Genomic DNA, 22575 nt, shown 5'->3' with positions numbered 1-22575 from the left:
AAAATCTGAATTGATAATATCAATACAAACACATAGTCTCTTTAAAAATAGTTTCTAGCTCTGTCCAGTGAAAAGGGATATAAACAACAGCCAACCCAGTAGCAACAAGCAGCCTAGGTGCCCAGGCTGTAGGCTCTAAGTATAGTATTTCAATTAGAGGAACCAGGGCTCCTTAGAGAAATCGGTAATTCCAAGTCTTAGCCCAGAAAAATAAAAGAATGAGCCTATAAAAACATAATAAGCCTAGAAATAATAATAAGCCTAGAAAAACATACCATACCAGAAAGCCAGGACTATCAAAGACTACTAGAAGTGTGTGAAAAGGAGTCAAGAGTCAAACAGGGGCTCCCACTAGCCGAAGATGGGAAACCCTGAGCACACACATACAAGATAATAAGTGCAATGAGTTAAAACCCATCCAATATGCTAATGAGCCATGAATCCATCATGATGCTTTAAGAAACACTCCTTGGGTCACCTTTGGAGGACACTAGGGGAGAAACTGAGAACTGATCATTAAAGGGAAAACATTTGGCATTTATTCTGACTTTTCAGGAAAGCCAAAGGGGATGTGGGGAAAAGTTATTCTTTATAAAAGAATTCCGGGTAATAAATGTTGAAGAAATGTTAGACTATCACCATTTTGTAATTCCTAATGAAATAATTGATGTAGGCAATGATTATCAATAACTGCTAAAAGCATTAGGTAGAAAGCTGATGAGAAACTTTATAAAGGATAGATCAGGTGGCCTAAGCCAATCTTAACATCACAAAAAACGAGAGATAACCTGATGTGTGGTTCCTGTTGTAGAACCACACGATGGAAAGAATACCTCATCATCTATGAAGTTTCTTACTAAAAAAGCAAACCGGAATTCCATCAAGCCTATTGTTCTATCAGTTTACAGAGAATACAGAAACTTTTTTCAATTAATTAATTAATTTTTAAATTGACAAATAAAATTTTATATGTGGTGTACAGCATGATATTTTGATATATGTATATATTCTTGAATGGCTAAATCAAGCTAATTAACATATTCATGATCTCAGATATCTTTCTTTGTGGTGAGATCATTTAAAATCTACTTTTTAAACATTCAAATACAGTTGTCCCTCCCTCCCTGCAGGTTCCATTTTTGCAGTTTCAGTTACCTGTGGTCAACCAAAGTCCAAAAATATTAAATGGAAAATTCCAGAAATAAACAATTCATAAGTTTTAAATTGTGTGCCATTCTGAGTAGCATGATGAAATATCTTGCTGTTCTGCTCTGTCTTGCCTGGGATGTGTATGTATGTATTGTATATATGTCTTGTCCTATGTATCCAGGCTGTAGACACCATTGGCCTGTTAGTTACTTTGTAGCCCTCTTGGTGATCAGATCAATTGTCCAGGTATCATGGTGCTTGCATTCAAGTCACCCTTCTTTTACTTAATAATGGCACCAAAGCAAGAGTAGTGATGCTGGCAATTCTGATATGCCGAAGAGAAGCCCTAAAGTGCTTCTTTAAAATAAGGTGTGAAAGTTCTCTATTTAATAAGTAAAGGAAGAAGAGTATATATAGGGTTTTGTACTAATTGTGGCTTCAGGCATCCCCTGGAAGTATTGGAACTTATTCTCCAAGGATAAGGAGGAACTATTCTATACAATACAGTGTTATTAACTCTAGTCACCACGTTGTGCAATAGCCTTCCTGCAGGTTTTCCTCCTGTCTAACTGAATATAGCAACATTTTAAACAACACCACAGGGAGGCAATCAGCAAAATCCAAAAATTAGAAACTCTACAAGACAAAACAACCAGTTTCTTCAACAAATAAATTGAAGGGGAAAGGGGAGGAAATGGGAAACCTATAAACTGAAAGAAACAAGAAAAATATAAACCAAATACAATATGCAGACGTTGTTTGTATCTCAATTCAAACAAACCAATGATAGAAAAATATTTATGAGACCATTGGGAAACTCTGGGCACTGGCTGAATTTTTATTACATTAGAGAATTAAGAATTAAGGAATTTTCATTAATTTTAGATGTGATAATGGTATTGTGGTTATATATTAGATTGAAGCATATGGAATTGCTGATATTATACCATTTCAACTTATAAAAAATGACAATTTCATATAGTCCAATCCAATATCTTTTTACTTTTTAAAAATTTTCTTTTGAAACAGGGTCTTGCTCTGTTGCCCTGGCTGGAGTGCAGTGGTGTAATTTCAGCTCACTGTAAACTCTGCCTCCCAGGCTCAAGCGGGCTCAGCCTCCAGAATAGCTGGGACTATAGGCACGCAGCACCACACTTCGCTAATTTTTAAAAACAATTTTCTTGTAGAGATGAGGCCTCCCTATGTTGCCCAGGATGGTCTCAAACTCATAGGCTCAAGTGATCCTCCTGCCTCGGCTTCCCAATGTGCTGGGATTACTGGTGTGAGCCACCATGCCAGCCCCAATATCTTTTTTAAAGAGTCCTAATTTCTTAGAGATTCATACTAAAGTATTCCTGGATGAAGTTACATGACTTCCGGAATTTGCTTCAAAATTACCCAATTGATGAAGGGGAATGGAGGCAGAGATGAAACAAGATTTGCAATGTGTTGAAGCTGTGATGGATACATGGGGGTTTATTATATACTATTCTCCAAATATATATTTATATATTTAATATTTATATTAATTTATTTAATATATATTTTATAATATATATTAATATATAATATAAAATATATATTATATCTTAATATAAAATATATAATATATTATATATTAATATAAAATATATAATATATTATATATTAACATAAAATATATAATATATTATATATTAATATAAAATATATGTTAATATAAAATATATATTATATGTTAATATAAAATATATAATATATTATATGTTAATATAAAATATATAATATATTATATGTTAATATAAAATATAATATATCAATATAAAATATAATATATTATATATTAATATAAAAATGTATTATATATGAATATAAAATATATAATATATTATATATGAATATAAAATATATAATATATTATATATGAATATAAAATATATAATATATTATATATGAATATAAAATATATAATATATTATATGAATATAAAATATATAATATATTATATATGTGAATATAAAATATATAGTATATTATATATGTGAATATAAAATATATAGTATATTATATATGTTAATATAAAATATATAGTATATTATATATGTTAATATAAAATATATAGTATATTATATATGTTAATATAAAATATATAGTATATTATATATGTTAATATAAAATATATAGTATATATTATATTTAATATAAAATATATAGTATATAATATATTATATATAAATATAAAATATATATTATATATAATATAAAATATATATTATATATTTTATAATATATAATTATATATATTTCTATATTATAAATATATATATAGCTTGAAATATGTGTGTATAAAGTTTCAAATTTTCATATATGTTTGAAATGTTATATTAAAAAATGTCTAAGGCTACAATTAAGGGGTTCTAGAATTGTTTTGAGCAATTGCAACCAGATGGTGTTTGATGCTCAATTGAAGATATAATCTCCATTTGTGTGGGAGGTGTGTGTGTGTGTGTGTGTGTGTGTGTACCTACACACATATTCGGATCACCTTTTCATATAACTTTTTTGTGTATCATATACATTCCACATTAATTTTTTGCTTACTGCTACAGGGTTTTGGAATCCCAAGAATAGTCAGTGTTTGAATTTTGAATTTATGTGCAAAAGAGACAAATATGGCTAAAGGGCATGGGCACACTCTCTCTGGGTCCTTGTGTTAACGATTTTAGTAGCTTCTATTTAAATGGTGCTTTTTCTCCAAGAAGATCATTAGGTATTTTCTGAAAGCTTACATAATGACTGGAAGCCCCCCGCCTCTGCAAAGGAACACCTGATTCAGAAAAGTAAACACCATAACAGCAACCCATTCATCAGCTGCCCAGACTCACAACCAAGCAGACATGCAGCGACTTTCCAAAAACCCTCATTTCTGGCATTACAGCCAGTGGCAATAACTGAGAGTTAAGGAAAGGTAAGTGAAACTCAGAGAGACACAGGGAGATGATTATTCCTCACGCCTCTTAGAAGAGCATTCCACCCTTTCAGAAGAAGCCCTGTCTGGATCTGATTCAGCTAAGAAAACAACTCAGGCCATGGTAGCTGCACCCAACTCTGTAAATCAACAGTGACCTGTGCTGAAGGGATTAAGGCGTCCCAACATTCCTCAGAGCCGAAGGCGAAGAGAACTCCTTGAGAAGATGAAATTGATCTTCAAGCACCCTCTACCTTACTCTGCGTGATGCCATATTCTTCCTGAATCCCACCCAACTCAAGAGCATGATTTGCATAATAAAATCTCTAATACTTTGATGAACAAATGTTATCTGAGATACTTTAAAAACTGCCTTCACGGTGAGAAATGAACTTAATTCCATTAATTCATTGTCTGTTCGTTATTCTAGAAACATTATTTGAGTATTCAGCATGTGCTGAGCTATTTAGAGATGTTTTTGAGGGCTAGGACTAGTAACTGCAAATCCTATGCTTTTTTTCTCTCTTCCACACTGCCTTGGGGATTAAAGACAGTGACACTTAAATCTGGCTGTGCTTCAAAATCACCTAGGACAGGAGTGGGCACTGGAATGCAGACACACTCATTCATTTATGTATTGTCTATAGCTGCTTTGGCATTAAAAACAGAGAAGTTGAGTAGTTGCAAAAGAAATCACGTGGCCCACAAAGCCTAAAATATTTACCGTCTGTCCCGTTACAGAAAAAGTTTGCCAACCTCTGATCTAGGACCTCTGGACCAGCACCATCAGCATCACTTGGAAGCCTGTCAAACACGCAGAATCTCAGGTCCACCCAGACCTAAGAAATTCCACTCTCCACTGACCTAGAGAACATGGAAAGACTGCAGGTTTTCTAGTCTCACCCCCACTACCAAATCAGAAGTGCCAGGGGTAGGACCTTTGTTTGAGATTCCCCAGGTGAATCTGATATGCAGCCATTAGGCAAGCAGAAAGATGAGTAAGGTGATTACAGCCCCCACCCCTGCCAGGTCTTTCTGTGGGACTGCAGCACCAGATTCTCCAGCTGCTGGGAGAGTTACCTGCTAAAGGATCACAACTGAGTGCCTCTCCAGGCACTGCTCCTGTGGAAGGAAATGACCTTACCCGAGGTCACATCTCCTTGCTGGGGGAAGCCTGCATCCAACGCCTGGCCGATACAGGGTAAAAAGGCCCGGTCTTCTCAATTGCTGAATGGCCATCCCAGTTCCAGAGCTCCCCAGGGCATCAGCCAAAGCCCCTATTACAACAGCCATTCCACTCCTCCCTCTGCCCTGGCCTGTGCCCCTCACCCTGTTGGAGAAACTGGGATGCTGACTGAATTATTATTACATTAGAGAACTAAGAAATTTTCATTAATTTTTAGGTGTGATGATGGTACTGTGGTTATATATTAGTTTGAAGTATATGAAATTGCTAATATTACACTATTTCAACCTACAAAAATAACAAAATGGTCCAATCTAATATCTTTTTGGTCCAATCTAATAGATATGATCCAATCTAATATATTTTTAAAGAGTCCTAGTTTATTAGAGATTCATACTGAAGTATTTATGGATGAAGTTACATGACTTGTGGAATTTGCTTCAAAAATGTTTAATTGGTGAAATGGAATGGAGGCAGAGATGAAACAAGGTTTGCAATATGTTGATAATTGTTGAAGCTGATGATGGGTACATGGAGGTTTATTATACTATTCTCCATATACATATATATAGCTTGAGATAGGTAAGAGGCCCACATCACAGGTGTTGTTACTAGAGCTCTCTCTAGTAAGGGTTTATCTCAGAGTCTGTTTCTCGGCTCTGTCTTTAAGAGTATACAGTATAATAGCAGAGATAAGTCACAATCATAAATAAGAAAACTCAAAGGGGAGTAAGTGTCCTAAATGGTGTGTGCTATCAGGGAACACATAACTGAAGCAGAAGGGCAGGAGCAGCAGGCTTTTGGGGTGGCAGGTGGGGCTGTGGGATCAGGTGGGATGCCCTTTGAGGCACCTGATCCCATTGCCCCACCTGTTACCCCAAAGGCTGCATGGAGAGGCTGGAGAGAAAGCCTTGAATTCCACACTAAGACATTTGTATTCAGTAGATAGTGGGAAATCATGAAAGGCTTTGAGTAGAAGAATAACACAATAATGATCCCAGCTGTACTTGGGAGTATTCACCTGGCAATAATGTGAAGGGGATTGAAGTGGGAGTGACTGGGGGTGGGAAGACTAGTCCAAAAGTTGTTGCAAATGTCTAGGTGAAAGGCGGTGAGGACAGAAGCTAGCAATCCATGAAGGGGCTGGTGTACAGGAAAGGGCTCAGAATGAGACAGACCTGAGTTCCAAACCCCACCCCGCTGCTCACAACCCGTGTACACTTAGACAAGCCATCCCACCGCTCTGACTACCCCTTTCTGTAAAATAGAAATAACAGAGTTAGGTAATAAATCTGCAAAGCCCGGCACATGCTGAGCACCCAATTAATGGAAGCCACACCATGAGGTCGTAGCTGTGTTCGTTTGTGCTTGTACATCATCACTTATCACCCCAGCAAGAAAGTGTGAGCCTGACTGCTATGAAGACTGCCCTTGAAAAGTGATTCTTGGAGGTAATCATTTAATGAGGCCTTGGTTTCAAACACGCCAGTTGTTTATTGAGGTGCTTAAGCCTGAATCATTCCTCTCAGGAAGGGTGCACAGGCGATCTCTGCTTCCATTGTAACCGCTGCCATGCCCTGTTGTCATGGCGACCAGTTTCCCAAACTGCCCTGCTATTTTCTGCAAGCCTTTCCAGTTTCTTCACGCCCTAAAGTCCACAAGCCCTAGAGACAGCAGCAGGTTGGGTTTTTTGAACTTCCACAGAAAACACTGTCAACTCTGTAAATTTGCCAGTTGGCTGTGAGCTGCTTCTCCAACAGAAGCTCCCAGCCTGAGCAGCAGTGTGACCCTGCACAGCAGACTCCCACAAATGTTCCCACTAACTGGAAATTGGTGCCATGGAATATTAGCTGGCACATCAGTCTCTGGTTGGCATTAACCTTTCAGGAAAATAAGGCAGAAGACAAGGGAATGTCCACCATGCATTTCATGTACACAGCACATCTGAAGTTAAAAGACCATTCTAAAAGATTAAAGTTTAAGGTATTGCATTATTTTAAAAATTATTTCAATATTAGCACATGTAGTTTTTCCAGAAAATGTTCACCTTATGAACTTACTTGAAACATGAAAATATTAAAAACAATATTATTATTGTTGTTATGGCAAAATTGTTATACTAGCAATCATGTCACCTTGGTTTCTGGCAGAACTTCTCTCCCTCCTCACTTACCTAATTCCTTTCCCCCTTCTTATTCCTGGAAATCTTCTCTCCTCTCTGACCACAGCTTTAGGATGAAAGAAGTGACCACTCTGCTGGCAGCCTGCCCAGTATCTGTTCTCCCCATTTTCCCTTTGCCAAGAGGACCCTGATACTTTTAGGGTAGCTTGAAAGTTCCCTGTGTGGAAGGAAATGACCTCACACAACATCACATCCCCTTGCTGGGGAAGCCCACATCCAATGCCTGGTCAATATAGGGTAAAAAGCTAAAAGTCTTGAGTTCCTAGACACCTTTGCAGACCAGAACACCTACATCATACTCTTCTGACCAATAAGACCCAAGCAAAGTTTACTGGGTTCTAGGAAAACTGTCATTTTACAGATAAAGAACAGATCAGGCAGAATGCCCCTTTCTGCCCTTCTCCTTCTTCCCATTTGAAATACGATGGTGCAGCATCTTGCAGCCATGAGGATGAAATCCACACACTAAAGATGGCAGAGCAATAAACCCAAAGGAGCCCAGCTCCTCGACAGTGTCCGTGACTGGGTGTGGCCGCCGACCTCCAGACCTCTGTGCAGACCTTCCACGGGCTAAATCCCTTTCCTGGAGTTGGTTTCTGTTCAGGCAGCCAGATGCAATCCCTAACTGGTACAAAAGGTGAGGAGGGTTCCCTTCATTCAACAAACATCCACCGAGTGCCTACTCTGTGCTGGGCACTGTTCTAAGCACTTGGACTGTAACAGTGGGTGAGTCCGTCAGATCCTTGACCTCTTGGAGCGAGAGAGTCAAGAAATAAACAGTAAATGAACAAGACAATGACAGGCGGTGGTGTTAGGAAGGAAATGACCAGATGGCCACTGGGGAAGGCTGGTCTCTCTGAGGAGGTGACATCTGAACTGAGAGCCAAAGGGTGAAGAGGAGTTAACCACACAGAGGGGGCTGGTGTGGGGAGGAAGCACATTCCAGCAAGTGTGAAGGCCTGTGACAGGAAGGGGCTCCGTGTATTCAGAGAACAGAGGGGAATCAAGCGTGGCTGGAACATGCTGAGCAAAAAATAGAGCAAAGTAAACAATGAAATCATGCTGGAAAATCAGCAGGGACCTCGTTATGCAGGCCCCTGGAGGCCAAGGAAGGGACTGGGATTTTATTCTACACATAGTAGAACAGGAAGCTATCAGAAGGCATTAAACAAGAGAGTGACAGGACCTGACATATGTTTTTAAAAGATCGTTCTGCCTATGACATGAAGAATGAATTGTCAAGGGTATGAATGGAAGCAGGCTATGGCAGATGTTCAAGTGGAAGACGGATGTGGCTTGGGCTTGGGGAGGGCCCATGGAGATGCAGAGTAGACCTTCATCCAAATGGAGCTGCTGTGAGGTTCCTGTATATGGTTACAACAAGGAGCAACCTTGTCAGTGCACTTAGAATTCAAACGGACAGACTAGGAGGAAAGGATGGCTAAAGATGTTTAGAAATGTTCAGATGGCAAGAGGAATGTATGCTGGGTCACTGGAAGGAAAAATGGGAGAATTCACAGCAAGTCTGTGATTTTTTTTTGATATTCAGAGGGAAAGTATAGGATAGCATCAGGGGCTATTATATGGGGTCTGTCACCACATATTAATGAGGAATGAATACAATTGCTAAGAGGTGGTGAGATCATTGTTCTAGAGCATGAATTCCTCATGGGGCAATCACAACATTCATGACTTTTCCAGAAATGCTGGACAGCTCCAAAACAAGAGTGTAAGGAACAGGGGGGAAGGGTGACCCAAGGTTTGAGATTGGCATGACAAGCCTGGTGCAAGCTTGAGAATGTGAGGGGATCCTGGCTGCTAGAATGCACAACACTGAAACACTAAGCACTTCGTACTTGTGAATGCATTAATTCTTCAATAAGTCCCATCCTACAATGTGGAAACTGAAACCCGGAGAGGCTAAGAAACTTGCTCAGGGTCACACAGCTGATAAATGCCTGTTGTTAGAATCAAATTCCTAGGCCGGGCGAGGTGGCTCATGCCTGTAATCGCAGCACTTTGGGAGGCCGAAGCAGGCAGATCACGAAGTCAGGAGATTAAGACCATCCTGGCTAACACGGTGAAACCCCATCTCTACTAAAAATACAAAAAATTAGGTGGGCGTGGTGGCAGTTGCCTGAAGTCCCAGCTACTCGGGAGGCTGAGGGAGGAGAACCGCTTGAACCCGGGAGGCAGAGGTTGCAGTGAGCTAAGATTGAGCCACTGAACTCCAGCCTGGGTGACAGAGTGAGACTCCATCTCAACCAAAAAAAAAAAAAAAAATCAAATTCCTTAACAACACTATTATATTATCTCCAAACAAAGTAACAGTGAGGGTGATGGATGAAGATAGCAGGTCGAGGCCCAGGGACCCCAGGTCATGATGCTCGTTAAAAGCTGGCTCACTAGTTGTGGAGGAAGTGTACGAAATTGTAAACAGAGACCGGATCTGGCTGGGTGATCCTGTGGGTGTGGCTGTATCAGAATTCAGGATAATGGCTTAGAGAAGAAGGTCAAGAATCCCTGGGTTGGATTTCCAGGCCAAAGGGCATCAGCTTTGCCTAACTGCCCACTAAAATGCCCGTGAAGACATAGAAAAAGACCAAGACTCACAACATCACCACAAGTGAAGACTGGTAGGCAACCTAATCCCAGAATCTAGGAGAAGCTGGCATCATTTGTAAAGCAGATTGTGTTAGATTAAGAAAAACCTACCCAGACTTTTGGCTTTGCTTCGTTACACAGAAGCCACATGGTGAGATGTAGGCAGACATTAGGTACCTATCCCATCTGACACAAAGACCTAGAGCTGGAAGCGTATGGAGTGGTACCAGCCACAGCTCTGGGCAGCCAACCTGTCTGACCTCATGGGCATTTGAGACTCAGAAAGCTGGTCCCTGCATACACACACACACACACAGACACACCCAGCCATACACACAGACACACACACACACACACACACACACACACACAGAGCCACGTTTCTATATCCATGATATGGTTTGGCTGTGTCCCCACCCAAATCTCATCTTGAATTGTAGCTCCCACAATTCCCACGTGTTGTGGGAGGGACCTGGTGGGAGGTAATTGAATCATGGGGGTGGGTCTTTCCCATGCTGTTCTCATGATAGTGAATAAGTCTCATGAGATCTGATGGTTTTATAAAGGGGAGTTTCCCTGCACAAGCTCTCTTCTCTTGTCTGCTGCCACGTGAGATGTGCCTTTCATCTTCCACCATAATTGTGAGGCCTCCCCAGCCACATGGAACTGTGAGTCCATTAAACCTCTTTTTCCTTATAAATTACCCAGTCTCAGGTGTGTCTTTATCGGCAGCATGAAAATGGACTAATACAACCCATAAAGAGAATAAATCCCAGAAAACAGCTAGGAAAAATATGGAACAGCATACTCAGCCTGAGCCTATTGTGGGGGCTTGAGGGGGAGGTAAGAGGGAAACATGGAGGAATTACCTACAGTAATTACCTGGTATGTAATTTGCCTGAATTCAAGTATATTTGCCCAGTATTGAAAGAAAAAAAGAAAAATCCCTTTACTTCTCCATGACCTTTCCCCCTTTCTCTTCCTCCATTCAAACTAGACTTGGGCTCCCACTACCTCCATATAGTTTCCTAAATACGAAAATGAACAAAAATAATTTTTCTTGGTTTTTGAGCTTCCAAGCAGTTTGAGGAATTTTTCCCATTCCCCCCATCCCGAATTTTAAACATCACCTTCACGTAAGATATAAATACAGCATCGTCTTCATGGGACCTGAAAGATGAAACCTAAATGATGAGAGAGGCATTATTTTCCTCTGTGTGCTTTTGCTACATTTTCTAAATGTTTAATTAGGAGCATGCACTGCATTTGAAACCAGAAAAAAAATATGATTCTGCCAAAAGACTGTTCCTGTTTAATGGGCCTGTCAGGTGACTGGGATGCAGGTGACACCTGGGGCACCTCCTGCAACCCTTTCTGTGGAGATGGAGATTGGAGCAGCACGGGCACACAGCACAGGGAGAGGGCAGTGTAAGCACCGCAGAGCTGCGGGACTCAGCCTTGTAAACGCTGGCAGGAGGCTCCCACGCTAAATGGTTAATATTTTCAGAAAAGCCCAAGGCAGATGGGGTGGGGGAGGGTACTACATTCGTGCTTAGCAGCACAGCACAATGGACCCTGCCCTGAATTCAGAAACAAGAGACCTGAATTCTGATCCCAGCTCTCCCACTTCCAAGCTGGTAGCCTGGCTCAGTTTCTTCATCTCACTGAATCTCAGCTCCTCATCTGGCAAGTGATGAGAACAATGGTTTATGAGGTTATTTCGGAGGGTGATATAAACTAATGTCAAAAAGAAAAATTCGCACATATAGTAAATGCAAATAGTAGATTCAAATAAATGCTATTTGAATCTAAACAGCCAGGAAATAGGTCCAATCTCAGAAAAAAGTGTGAGGAAGTAACAGTGGAAATCCGTCTCTCTTATTATTTCCAAATGTTCACAGTGTTAGTGCTCATAAACACACTTGCATTAGTTTGCTAGGGCTGCCATAACAAAGTGCCACAAACCGCATGGCTTAAACAACGGAAACCTGCTGTTTCCCAGTTCTGGAGGCCAGAAGTCCAGGAGCAAGATATCAGCAGGCCGGTTACAAAAAACAAACAAACAAAAAAAGGCAGAAAGAATGAATGAGACCTACTATTTGATAGCACAATAAGGTGACTATAGTCAATAATAACTTAATCGTACATTTTAAAATAACAAAGTATAACTGGATTGTTTGCAACTCGAAAGATAAATGCTTGAAGTGATGGATACCCCATTCTCCATGATGTGCTTATTTCACATTGCATGCCTGTATCAAAACATCTCATGTGCTCCATACATACATACACCTACTATGTACCCACAGAAATTAAAAATGAAAAAAGATATCAGCAGGGTTGGTTCCTTCTGGAGGCCCTGAGGGAGAATCTGTCCCCTGCCTCTCTCTGAGCTTCCAGTGGTTTTCAGTGGACTTTGGTGCTCCTTGGCTGGTGGCAGCATCACCGGTCTCTGCCTTCATCTCCACATGGAGTTCTCCCTGTGTGTCTGTCTCTGTCTCCAAATTTCCCCTTTTCATAAGAACACCAGTCATTCTGGATTAGGGCCCACCCTAATGAACTCATTTCAACTTGATTACCTCTTTAAAGATTCTCTTTCCAAATAAGGTCACATTCTGAGGTACTGGGGTAGAGGGAGGGTTAGGGCTTCAACATGTGAATTGGGGGGGACACAAATCAGCACATAACAACATTCTAAAAGAACAACATTCTCAAGAGATGGCTGTGGTTGGGCATGAGACAGAATGGGAGTTAGGCATGTGAGGAAGCAAGCGTTCCTGGTAGCCAAGCTAGCAGGAACTATATCATGATTGGGCTCAGGGTAAACCCCTCAAGTCTGCTCTGCAGAGGAGAGTAAATGTGGCATATAGACTGGCCAGAGAGGCTCTGAAGGAGTCTTTATAGGGATAGGATTTTGCAGCAGAGGCCAAAGGTCTGCTGAGAGTGTCTCGAGGCTGTAGGCCTGACATGGGAGGGCTCCTGCGATGAATGGCACAGCACCATTGTCCAAGAACAGGTTTTGACACCCAACTTCACAAGGGCAGAATGGCTTTATCAGCAGGAAGATGCTGTGGATCACAGGTGCACAGATCCCAGGGTGAAGGTTGGACCTCCAGGAGTCCAAACCTGAGGGATTGCTGAGTGCAGGATGAGCCAGGAAAAGACCACTTTCTGACTCAAAGAAGACTAGGTTCTTCCCACCAGGGCCTATTAATCGAGGAAAAAAAAAATCTGCAATGTTTTTTGCAAAAAAAAAAAAAAAAAAATTCTACAATATTTTTTGCGGAAAAAAAAATCTGCATTTATCCTTTGAGTTACATACAATCCAATTACACTCTTTAAATTATTTTAAAATATGCAGTTAAGTTATTATTGACTATTGTCATCCCATTGTGCTATCAAATAGTAGGTCTTATTCATTCTTTCTACATATTCTGGAGGAAATTCTGGAATGCACTTAGGATACTACTACATCCTGCAGTGGAGTCACCTTAAATTCATCTTTGGCTAGGGTTGGAATTGCTTTATCTAATGTCTAATGAAGACAAGGTTCAATGGACTGATATCTAAGACAAAAGCATCTAAGATGAGACTCAGGAAAGAGGTTATAAGAATGACAGACTAAGCTTTATTTGCACAGCTAGATCATTCATTCATTTATTCATTTTCACAGTCATTCAACAAATGCGTGGAAGATGCCAGGCATGCAAATGTCAATCATGTGGTCCCCAACCTGGAAGAGCTCACAGACTAACTAGGGAGACAGAGGAATGACCAAGCCCTGGCAATGCAGTGTGACAGGTACCATCACTAGACTCTCAAAGTGTCTGGAGAGCCAATGGCACAACATGATACTCTGCCCAGGAGACAAGGGACATGGGAACATGAGGCTTCCTAAACCTTTACAAACTGCCTAGGTTTGTTACCACTTGTCTCTTGCAGTGATTTTAAGAAACAACTTATAACAAAGAGGCTTGTGTTTGGCAAAAGGGGTGTAAGGAAGGTGGGGATGTTTTCTTACTATGCAGCCCATCACACAGACACCAAAAAGTTGAGCAGAGAGAACTGATGAGGAAAGAGAACATCATCTCTGGGGTCTACAAGAAGAAATTGACAAACCGAAGTTTTAGATTTATTCATTTGTGAGAAATTACTCAGGGTCCTAATGTAGCCAGAACAGCGTTAGGTACAGGGATAGGACTGTGTGTGAAATGACCCCTTATCTAACCCAACAGAACCCTTGCCTTACCAAACCCAGCAGTCATCCTTGAGGGAAGCAGACATTAATCACTAGTTATTCAAAGATAGAACCACAAGTGGTAACAGGTAAGTCAAGGCAGCTGGGTTGTGGGTGGAGGGGGTTTATCCACCAGGAAGCCCTGGCTGTCCTCTCCACAGGTGCTCTCACTCTCGGGGATGGAGTCAGGCCAGCTGGGCTGCCCTCCTGTTCCTCTCCAGGGTGGGAAGGTTGGCTGGGGCAGTCCCCCTTCCTCTGCTGGGCTCCTGCAGGGGTCTGTATACACACTGACCCCTCCCTAGGCAGAAAAAACTGCTTAGTTCCTGAATGCCTCTAATGCTTTCCTCCATGCCCTTCTAGTATGGACTATGGACCATGCTGACCTGAACGGTGTCCACTTTTATGTTTGTCTTCCCTATAATAGTAACTTCTTCAGGTCATCTTTGTGCCAAATGTCTATTCAGTGAACAAAAGAGCAAAAAAAGACATGTCTTTTATCTTATTCTATCAACACAGAGAAACAAAGACCTAGAATATTGTTTTCATAGCTCTATCAAAATGAATCAAGGTCAGCAAATTTAAACGTTAAACTGAAACCAATAAGATGAAATTTAACAGAAATAAATGCAAAAATTCCTTATTTGGGTTACTGAAGTCAATTATACCAATTCAGGATTCATAAGGAAAGAAATTCATTCATTCAACAAACATTTATTGAGCACCACCTATGTTCTAGTCACTGTACCAGGTGCTGAGTACATAGCAGAGAAAATACAATGTCCTTGATGTCATAGAACTTAAATTTGATTATAAAGAAAGATCTAAGGATTTTAACTAATCATAAGCTTAATGTGAGTCATCAAGGTAATATGGCAACAACAACAGCAGGAAAACAAACAAATCCTAACCTGATTTTACATGCACCAAGAGAGGTTTGTTCAATGACCATATCATAGCACACCTCGTATTGCCCTATGCCATTCAGCTGACATCAGTAGCTTGGAGTTAGCCATAGGTCCCTTGTATCAAGAGGGACTTTGACAAACCGAGTAGCGTATTTAGAGAATGTGGTCAGGCCTACATGAGGTGTGAGAAGTGATTGAAGGAACTGTACGTACTTGGCCTGGAAGACCAATGGTAAGAGATGTGACAGCCATCTTCAAATATTGGAAGAGTTGTCTGTGCAAGACTTGATCACACAGGTCTGGAGTTCACCGGATAGAAATTACAAGGAAGCAGGAAGAGTCTCACAAGAGAACTGCTCCATAAAGGTATGGGAAAGCCTCCTTCCTTAGGGAAAAGATATTCCATCCTTAGAGATGATACAGAAGAAAATTGTGCTGTCTGAGATCAGAGTAGAATATCAAGAGATCAGACTTGACTTTGAGTTTCGTGAACTGTAAAATCAAGAATTTCATAGCATATCCCCTATTAATCAGGAAGGCAGTATTTAGGAGTAGAGGCTTTGGAAATGGATAGAGCTAGGTTCCAGGCTGGAACTGGGAAAAGTTACTTGCAGACTTCCAGCCTCATTTCCTCACTTGTAAAAGGAGGGTGGTTATAGTTCCTGCCTCATTCCTGAAGTGAGGATTCAATGAGAAAATTCAAAGTGCCCAATAAAGCACCAGGCCCTGGTAGGTCATTAATAAATGACGGGTGATGGTAATATTGAATGCTGTCCATTTTATTTGACTATCTTTCAGTTTATTTAGGTAAATCATTTTGCTGTCTGTAATTCTGCAAACCTCTATTATACTAAGACAATTATTTAGCAATTTAAAAATATAAAGTAGAAGTTCTTTAGAAAGTTTTGAAATGTTTTCTCTGGAGAAATTAGAAAAAAAGTGTGCTTAAGGATGCAATTTATGGGGCTTGTGATTACACTGAGATGAAGCTAGGAAGTTATTAATGAATGGAATGACTGAGCTAGGTTGGGTCATGGCAACTTCAGAGACTTCCTTTCTCCTTAGAGACCCCCACCAGGCAACAGAATGAAAAATCAATCCAGCAGACTGATTTTATGAGGATTAAATTATGTCAGACCAATTTAATTTCCTTCTGTAACAGAGGGACAGACTTTGGTGACACAGGAAAGCAATGGATATCACATACCATGGCTTCAGCTAGGTCTTAAATTCTAGCCTACATAACAGTCAAATCTAAAAAATTAATTCAGTTCCACTGAGTAGTGGAGATGATCTCCAAAAACAGGAACCACAGACTCAGGATCACTTTTTGAGTAAGAAGAAGATGCAAGAAACCCTCTTCTTTGTGGAACTGGGAGAAAAACATGCCCCCTCCCTGCAGTGAAATTCAAAATTCATTCAACAAATATTTGCTGAACACCTGTCATGTGACACACCCTCAATCTGGATTGGGCTAAGAGAAAGACAAGTGAGATTTAAAAGCAGATATGATTAAATGGGACTTCTCTTGGACAGACATGTTTGTGGAGTTGAGGTTGTGGGTTCAGGGAGGCTACAGAAGAAATGGAATCTTTGGGTTGGGCCAGGTGTTTGAATGGAGTAGGGTAAAGCTGGGGAGAACTTTTTAAAGGAAGTTGTGTGATCAGAAAAGCTGTTGGGAGAATTTAGCCTAATTGATTCAAGTGGGAAAACCTCAGTAGCAAGGACTGCAAAGAAGAGGCAGAAGGGGCTCTAGGAAGAGCTGACAGGATGGAGGACAAGTTCAGACAGAGCATCCATTCATTCTGAAAACTTTTACAAAGTCCCAGATGTGTTCAGCACAGAAGATGCAAAGATGAATTAGCTTCTCCCCTAGTCCTCAAAAGTCCTGAAGTAGCCAGGAGAAAAGGTGGCTTCAGTTTGACACCAAAGGAGAATCACTAAGGTCCCAGAAAGAAGGGATTCTTGGGAACTGAGGGTAAAGTCTGTGAGTGGTTGAAGGAGTGTTCAGATGGGGATGATTCCCCTGAGAGTCTCATTTGCCTCACATGGCTGACTTCCAGAGACCTTCTCCAGCTCTAGAATTCTAGTAGTGAAGCCATTTTTGTTGATTTCACAGTCTGGACTCTCCTGAATCTAGCTCTTTCATTTACTCCTACCCACCTCTCCCATCAGAAAACAACTTCTGTAAACAGGAAAACGTGATATTCTGGCCTCCTATCACAACGCAGCCACTGGGGGCTATTAGTTGTCCCCCAGCAGCTTGGGGGTAAAATCATGAGTAAAGCATTGGCAGGGGATGGGTGAGGTGGAAGTGAGGGGGCAGAGAAATGAAAGGAATACAGAATCCTGGCCAATCTCCCAGGGTGGCTGAAACCCAGGAGATCTGTAGCTTTCACAGATGACCCATTCTGACTAAAGATGACCAGCTCCCAGTCTGAAAAACCCACAGAAGTCAAGCCATTCCCAAAGACCCTAGGGAATACCAGTACACTCCCAAGGAAGGCCTTGATTTAATCTTGATCTTCAGAAATATCCCTCTCCCCTGAGGCTAACAGAAATTCCTAGGGAATTAAAATGACCCTGCCCATACAAGCGTCTTGCCAATTTCAGGGTGCTGTCCTGGGGCTTAAGTGGAGCTTCTCCTCTGGAGGATGCAGGCCTTCAGGACCACCTGTCTGGCAGGGCTGGCCCATGTTTGTCAGGGTGCCATGAATGAGTGTGTCTGTCCCAGGCCCCACCTGTTGCAGGGACCAGATCTCATGATGGATGGGATATGAAATAGTATGGCAGAGTAATAAATCAAGAAGTGTCAGGAAAGTTGTGAGGAACATGTATGTACATATAGAGCCATCCCATAATAACTCTTTCATACCCATACATATGCATATACGCACATACACACACACACACACACACACACACCCCCACACACACACACACCATATACTCCCAGTCACCACGGCAACCATTTCTTAAAGCTGTACTTACGGGGTTTTGGTTGTTTATTATTTTTATTATTTTTTTTCATGCTAGATCTTTTCACCCTTATTTCTTTGGAGTACATCTCTGGCCTTTGACTCTCTGCTGAGAAGTACCACACCTCCTTGGGAAACTCTGTCACATCTAACATTTACCAGGTCCCTCTGAAAGGCTCATATCTATCCTCATGCTGACACTGAATTCAGCCAACACACCATTTGGTAACTTGCTAAAAGCATTGGCAATACAAAATAACCATTATGATTGCCACTGTGAGTCAGAAAAACTAGAGACAAATATAGTGTAATGTATTGTACAGCTTTCACAGACAGTCCTCAATTTTAAAATAAAACCAAGTCACAAAGTTAATGTGGAAAAGGAGCCAGCTTTGGTCCTTAAAAATGGAGAAACCTATTCTTGATTAAAGTGACAGCTCTTACTTATAGGCATGGATTTAAGATTCTTAACCTTGTAAAAGTAATTCGCATTTCCTTCCTCCTCCATGTGATATACATTATGCTTCAAATTAACCCTATTTTCCATTTTAGATTTCATTATTCAAAAATGCTAATAACATCAGTGGGTGAAGAAACACTTAAAACATTTTTATCCAAATATTGACCTAGCTTTGGACAACATCCATGTAATAAGTAGTGAGATTTTTTCCTTTTAATGTCACCAATATGTTTATGATTAAAGGTCAGTCTGTGGCAACAGTTTGCATCTCTGCACTATGATTACTTGTTATGCTAAAAAAAAAAAAAATCCTGACTTATGACCTGACCAGACAATTCTTTGCATCTCCTTTTATCAGATTTCTGCTGGATGAGGAATGACCTAGGCAAGAGTATTTAATTTATAGTCAAAATCCACGTGTATGCCCTGCCTCCTACAAAGCATTGGGACACCATAGGGTAGGGAGAGAAGTCCTTTGCTATGGAACAACTGCTTCAAAAGTAACCTAAAGTGCAGAACTAGCGATGGGGCGGGCGTGCATTTATTTTGACTAAACTGGGATTCTGGCCTTTGAAGCCCGCGAGTGGGCTCATTTCCTAGAGGGAAATGAGGGAGAAAAGGGGAAGCGACAAGAAAGACTCCACCCAGGCGATCCCAGGCAGGCGCCTTGTGTATAAATCCAGGGAGAGAGGGGCACCAGGTGGCCAGTGGATGAGAAGTCACCCGGCTGGGTACGCAGGTGGCCAGGGGATGGCAGATGGGCCAAAGAGGGGCGGAGGCGGCCCCGGGCGGATCAGGGGGTGGGTGGCTGAGGGATATGTGTGCGGAGGAGGTGGGCTGTCCTCCCACCCACCGGTCTCCCGACCAGCGAGCAAGCTTTGGACCAGGCCAAACAGCGTTGGGCTGCCTGAAGCTGGGGGATCGGCGCGGCCTTCGGTAAGGGGCTCTGGTCGACCCCGCTCCCTGGGCTTGCGTCTGTCCACCGATCAGCTGGCAGGTCCTGCCTCTGCTTCCTCCCAGCCACTCCCGCCGCGCCATCAATTCCTCAGGGAACTGGCTCCTCTCTCAGTGATCCGGCCAAGGCGCCCGGGGAGCGGGCGGGCGAGGGTCTGCAGGCGCCGGGCCACTTACCCGAGTGCAGGCCGCCCGCTTCGGGGCCGCTGTCCGGGGCGGCGGCGCTGGGCGACGCGTCCGAGTCGGTGTAGGTGAGCCAGGTGGATTCTGTCTCCCGGGTCCAGCTCTCGTAGTAGCGGGGCTCGATGGCATCCGCCCGGCTCCCGCCGCAGCCCATCCTCCTGCGCCGCGGGAGCGCCCGGCGGCTGCTGGGCTGTCGGCTCTGGCGGCAGCTCAGCCCCGGAGGCGCAGCCCCGGCCCTCAAGGAGGCGGCGGCGGCGGCGGCGGCGACATCGAGTCCCCGCTCCCGCCCGCGCTGCAGCCGCGCAGAGCTCCCTCGGTGCCCGCCGCCCCTCGGCCGGGCCCTCTCCCCGCCCGTCCCTCCTCTCCGCCTCCAAGGCCCTCCCTCCCCTCCGGTCCCCACCGCCTCGTCCTCCCTCCCCGCGCCCTGGCCGCCGCAGGGCTCCCGCTTGCCCGCCCCCTCCCTCAGGACCCCGTGCCGGCCCGGGAGCAGGAGCAGCGGCCCCGCAGCCGGAGGAGGGCTGGGGCTCCCAAGGGGCTCGGACCCGTCTGGCCGGAATTACCGTTCCCAGTCTCTGGCCCATCTATCCATCCATCCATCCATCCATCCGCTCACCCACTCATTCATTCATCCATCCATCCTTCCTTCCTTCTTTCCATCCATCCTGGAAAGAACTGAAACTCTTATCATGGGACCCCAAGCTTTCTGGCCACCTGTTACAAAAGCAACGGAACTGGGAGCAACCCCGCAAAACTGGCCAGAGAGTATTGCCACTAAGACTTAAGGAACAGTCAGAGCCTATGCCTGTCGTATCTGATTTGGGAAGGCAGGAGTAGGGCTATGATTTTTAAGAGAGTTGGGCTAGGCAGTGTCACTAACACCCCTTCCAGCTGTGGGACTTCATGATCCTCTGAACTTTAAACTCGAGAAAGCAATAGATCACCTGGAACCATGCAGCATCCTGAACCCCCTCTCTGGGCGGGGCTTGGAGGCATGGCCGGTCCGTCCAAGCCCAGGGTAGCCTTGACATTCCCGGGATCCAGTTGTCAGCCTTTCTTTTCCTGGTGCACCCTCAGGTCCATGCGGGTTCAGACCTAGAGCTCAGACTTGGGTAGGCCAACGAATTTACCTGTTCCAAGAATCCAGAACAGGTGGTGAAAGATGAAAATCTTCTTAGCCTTCAGGAGGCGGGTAGGAAAGGGAAGGGTTTGGAAGAATAACTCTTCAATGACCAAGCTCTGCTAGAATATGGTATTAAGTATCATATTCATTTATTCATTCAATTAATATATATTTACTAAATTCCTATTGTGGCAAAAGACTGTTCTAGTAGACATAATACATATATAATATATTTTGTATATTATCCATTGTATGTAGACTATAGGGTGTGATGTTTAATACAACATGTAAAGCATAGAGAATATAGTACTCATTATATCCTATATAATTCATAGAATGTACTAGAGTACATTGTCTATAACATTTAGCACGTAGAATCCAATAGGTAGGGCAAGTTCAGAGCATTGCCTGGCACATAGTAGGCCGTCAGTAAATGTCCAGTGAATGAACAATAAAGTAACTTTTTATAGTAATTTGATTCACTTAAATTATTGCGATTTGGGCTAAAGATGTTCCAGTTGAGGGTAGAGCCGTCAGACATCCCTCTGGCAGGCACTCACCAGAATCCATAATACGAAAGGGAGCAAAGATTCATGGAACTGTGGCCAGGGTCTCCTCCTCCTCATGCTGAGCCCAGCACCCGTTCCCACCCCAGGACTCAGGCTGGCCTCCTCTGCAGGCTTTGCTTCTCCTTTTGAGATGGCCCTGACAGGCCTCTTCAACCTTGTTTTAGGTGTAAGGTGGAGGGAGTGCAGTTAACCGGGAAGTGGTGGCTTCCCTAGTCCTTTGGAATTCAGATGCCCTATGCCCCTTTTCCTTCCCGCCTGAATATTTCGATTTCAGAAGAACCAGCTTTCAGGGAGAGAGAATACTTAACATCTCTAGCAGAGCCTGTGCTTTCCTCAGTTCTATGGCACAGTGCTCCTTTCATAACCAGCCACTTCGTGATGTCACCACCCAAAGAGCAGACAGGCCACAAAGACTGTCTGAGTTAGACAGTCCTGGGGGAGTTCTAGAAAATGAAAGAAACTGAAAGAGCTGGAGCTTGGTGAGCACAGGAAACAGAGTAAACATGAGATGAAGTGGAGGGGTACGCTGGGGCCAAATAGAAACCCACATGCCCATATGTCTACATTGTAAAAACTATAAACCAAGTGAGCAAGTTTAATTGAAACATGAGCTGTCCTCTTACCTTGACAAGTTATCTTCATAACAACTTAAAAGGCCAAGTTCTAATGTAGAGTTCTCTCAATCTTTGGAGTTCTGCACTGAACATGGCAGTGGGATTGTGGGTGGAATTGACCCACCCACTCCTCTTTCTATCCTCAGTTCAGTCCTGCTACACACAGGTCCTTGTGGGCCCATGGGTCTAAGATCTGTCCATACTCCCCTCCCACAAATAGCTGCCCTTGGCCATCCCTCTGGCTGAGGAGTTTGTGCCTGGGGGATGTGGTCTGCCCTCATGGGGTTTGCTTCCAGTACAAGCCCTGGAAGTAGGCTCAGGGGGTTTGGAGAAGAGAGTTGCAAGGTCTCAACTACCCAACAGGGAGGTTAGAAGGGGCTGAGACTCAGGCTCCAGGTACATGCATTCTGGGGTCCCTGGATTCCTTGGCCATAGAGAGGACCAGGGCTGCAGAACCAGAGTGGGACCTCTGGAGCAGGGCCCAGAG

General features: G+C 42.9%; 2 protein-coding genes across 15 annotated transcripts in view; one reads left to right on the top strand and one right to left on the bottom strand.

The window, feature by feature from the left end:
• The window catches only part of LOC134761961 (uncharacterized), a 159082-nt gene extending 144684 nt beyond the window's left edge, over positions 1 to 14398 (top strand). For 3 of the 13 annotated variants that reach the window (XR_010141264.1, XR_010141275.1, XM_063726747.1), the window contains one exon: positions 3891 to 4811. Coding sequence is in view for 3 of the 13 variants with exons in the window: in XM_063726747.1 (XP_063582817.1) it covers positions 3891 to 3898 (8 nt within the window). In the remaining 10 variants the exon portion in view is untranslated. Of the gene's footprint in view, positions 1 to 3887; positions 4812 to 4837; positions 6074 to 13741 lie in introns of those variants that run through there. The other 10 variants (XR_010141266.1, XR_010141271.1, XM_063726746.1 and 7 more) reach the window with 7 other exon arrangements.
• BAALC (BAALC binder of MAP3K1 and KLF4) overlaps positions 1 to 20136 on the bottom strand; it is a 97875-nt gene extending 77739 nt beyond the window's left edge. Inside the window, exon 1 of one of the 2 annotated variants that reach the window (XM_024250963.3) lies at positions 19780 to 20136. In XM_024250963.3, the coding sequence (XP_024106731.1) occupies positions 19780 to 19939 (160 nt within the window). In that variant the 5' untranslated portion in view covers positions 19940 to 20136. The remainder of the gene's footprint in view (positions 1 to 19779) is intronic. The other variant, XM_009244008.4, reaches the window with a different exon arrangement.
• Between the last annotated feature and the right edge of the window lie 2439 nt (positions 20137 to 22575).

Source organism: Pongo abelii, chromosome 7, assembly GCF_028885655.2.
Source record: "Pongo abelii isolate AG06213 chromosome 7, NHGRI_mPonAbe1-v2.0_pri, whole genome shotgun sequence".
Classification (NCBI taxonomy): domain Eukaryota; kingdom Metazoa; phylum Chordata; class Mammalia; order Primates; family Hominidae; genus Pongo; species Pongo abelii.
This window is presented reverse-complemented; position numbering and strand designations above follow the sequence as displayed.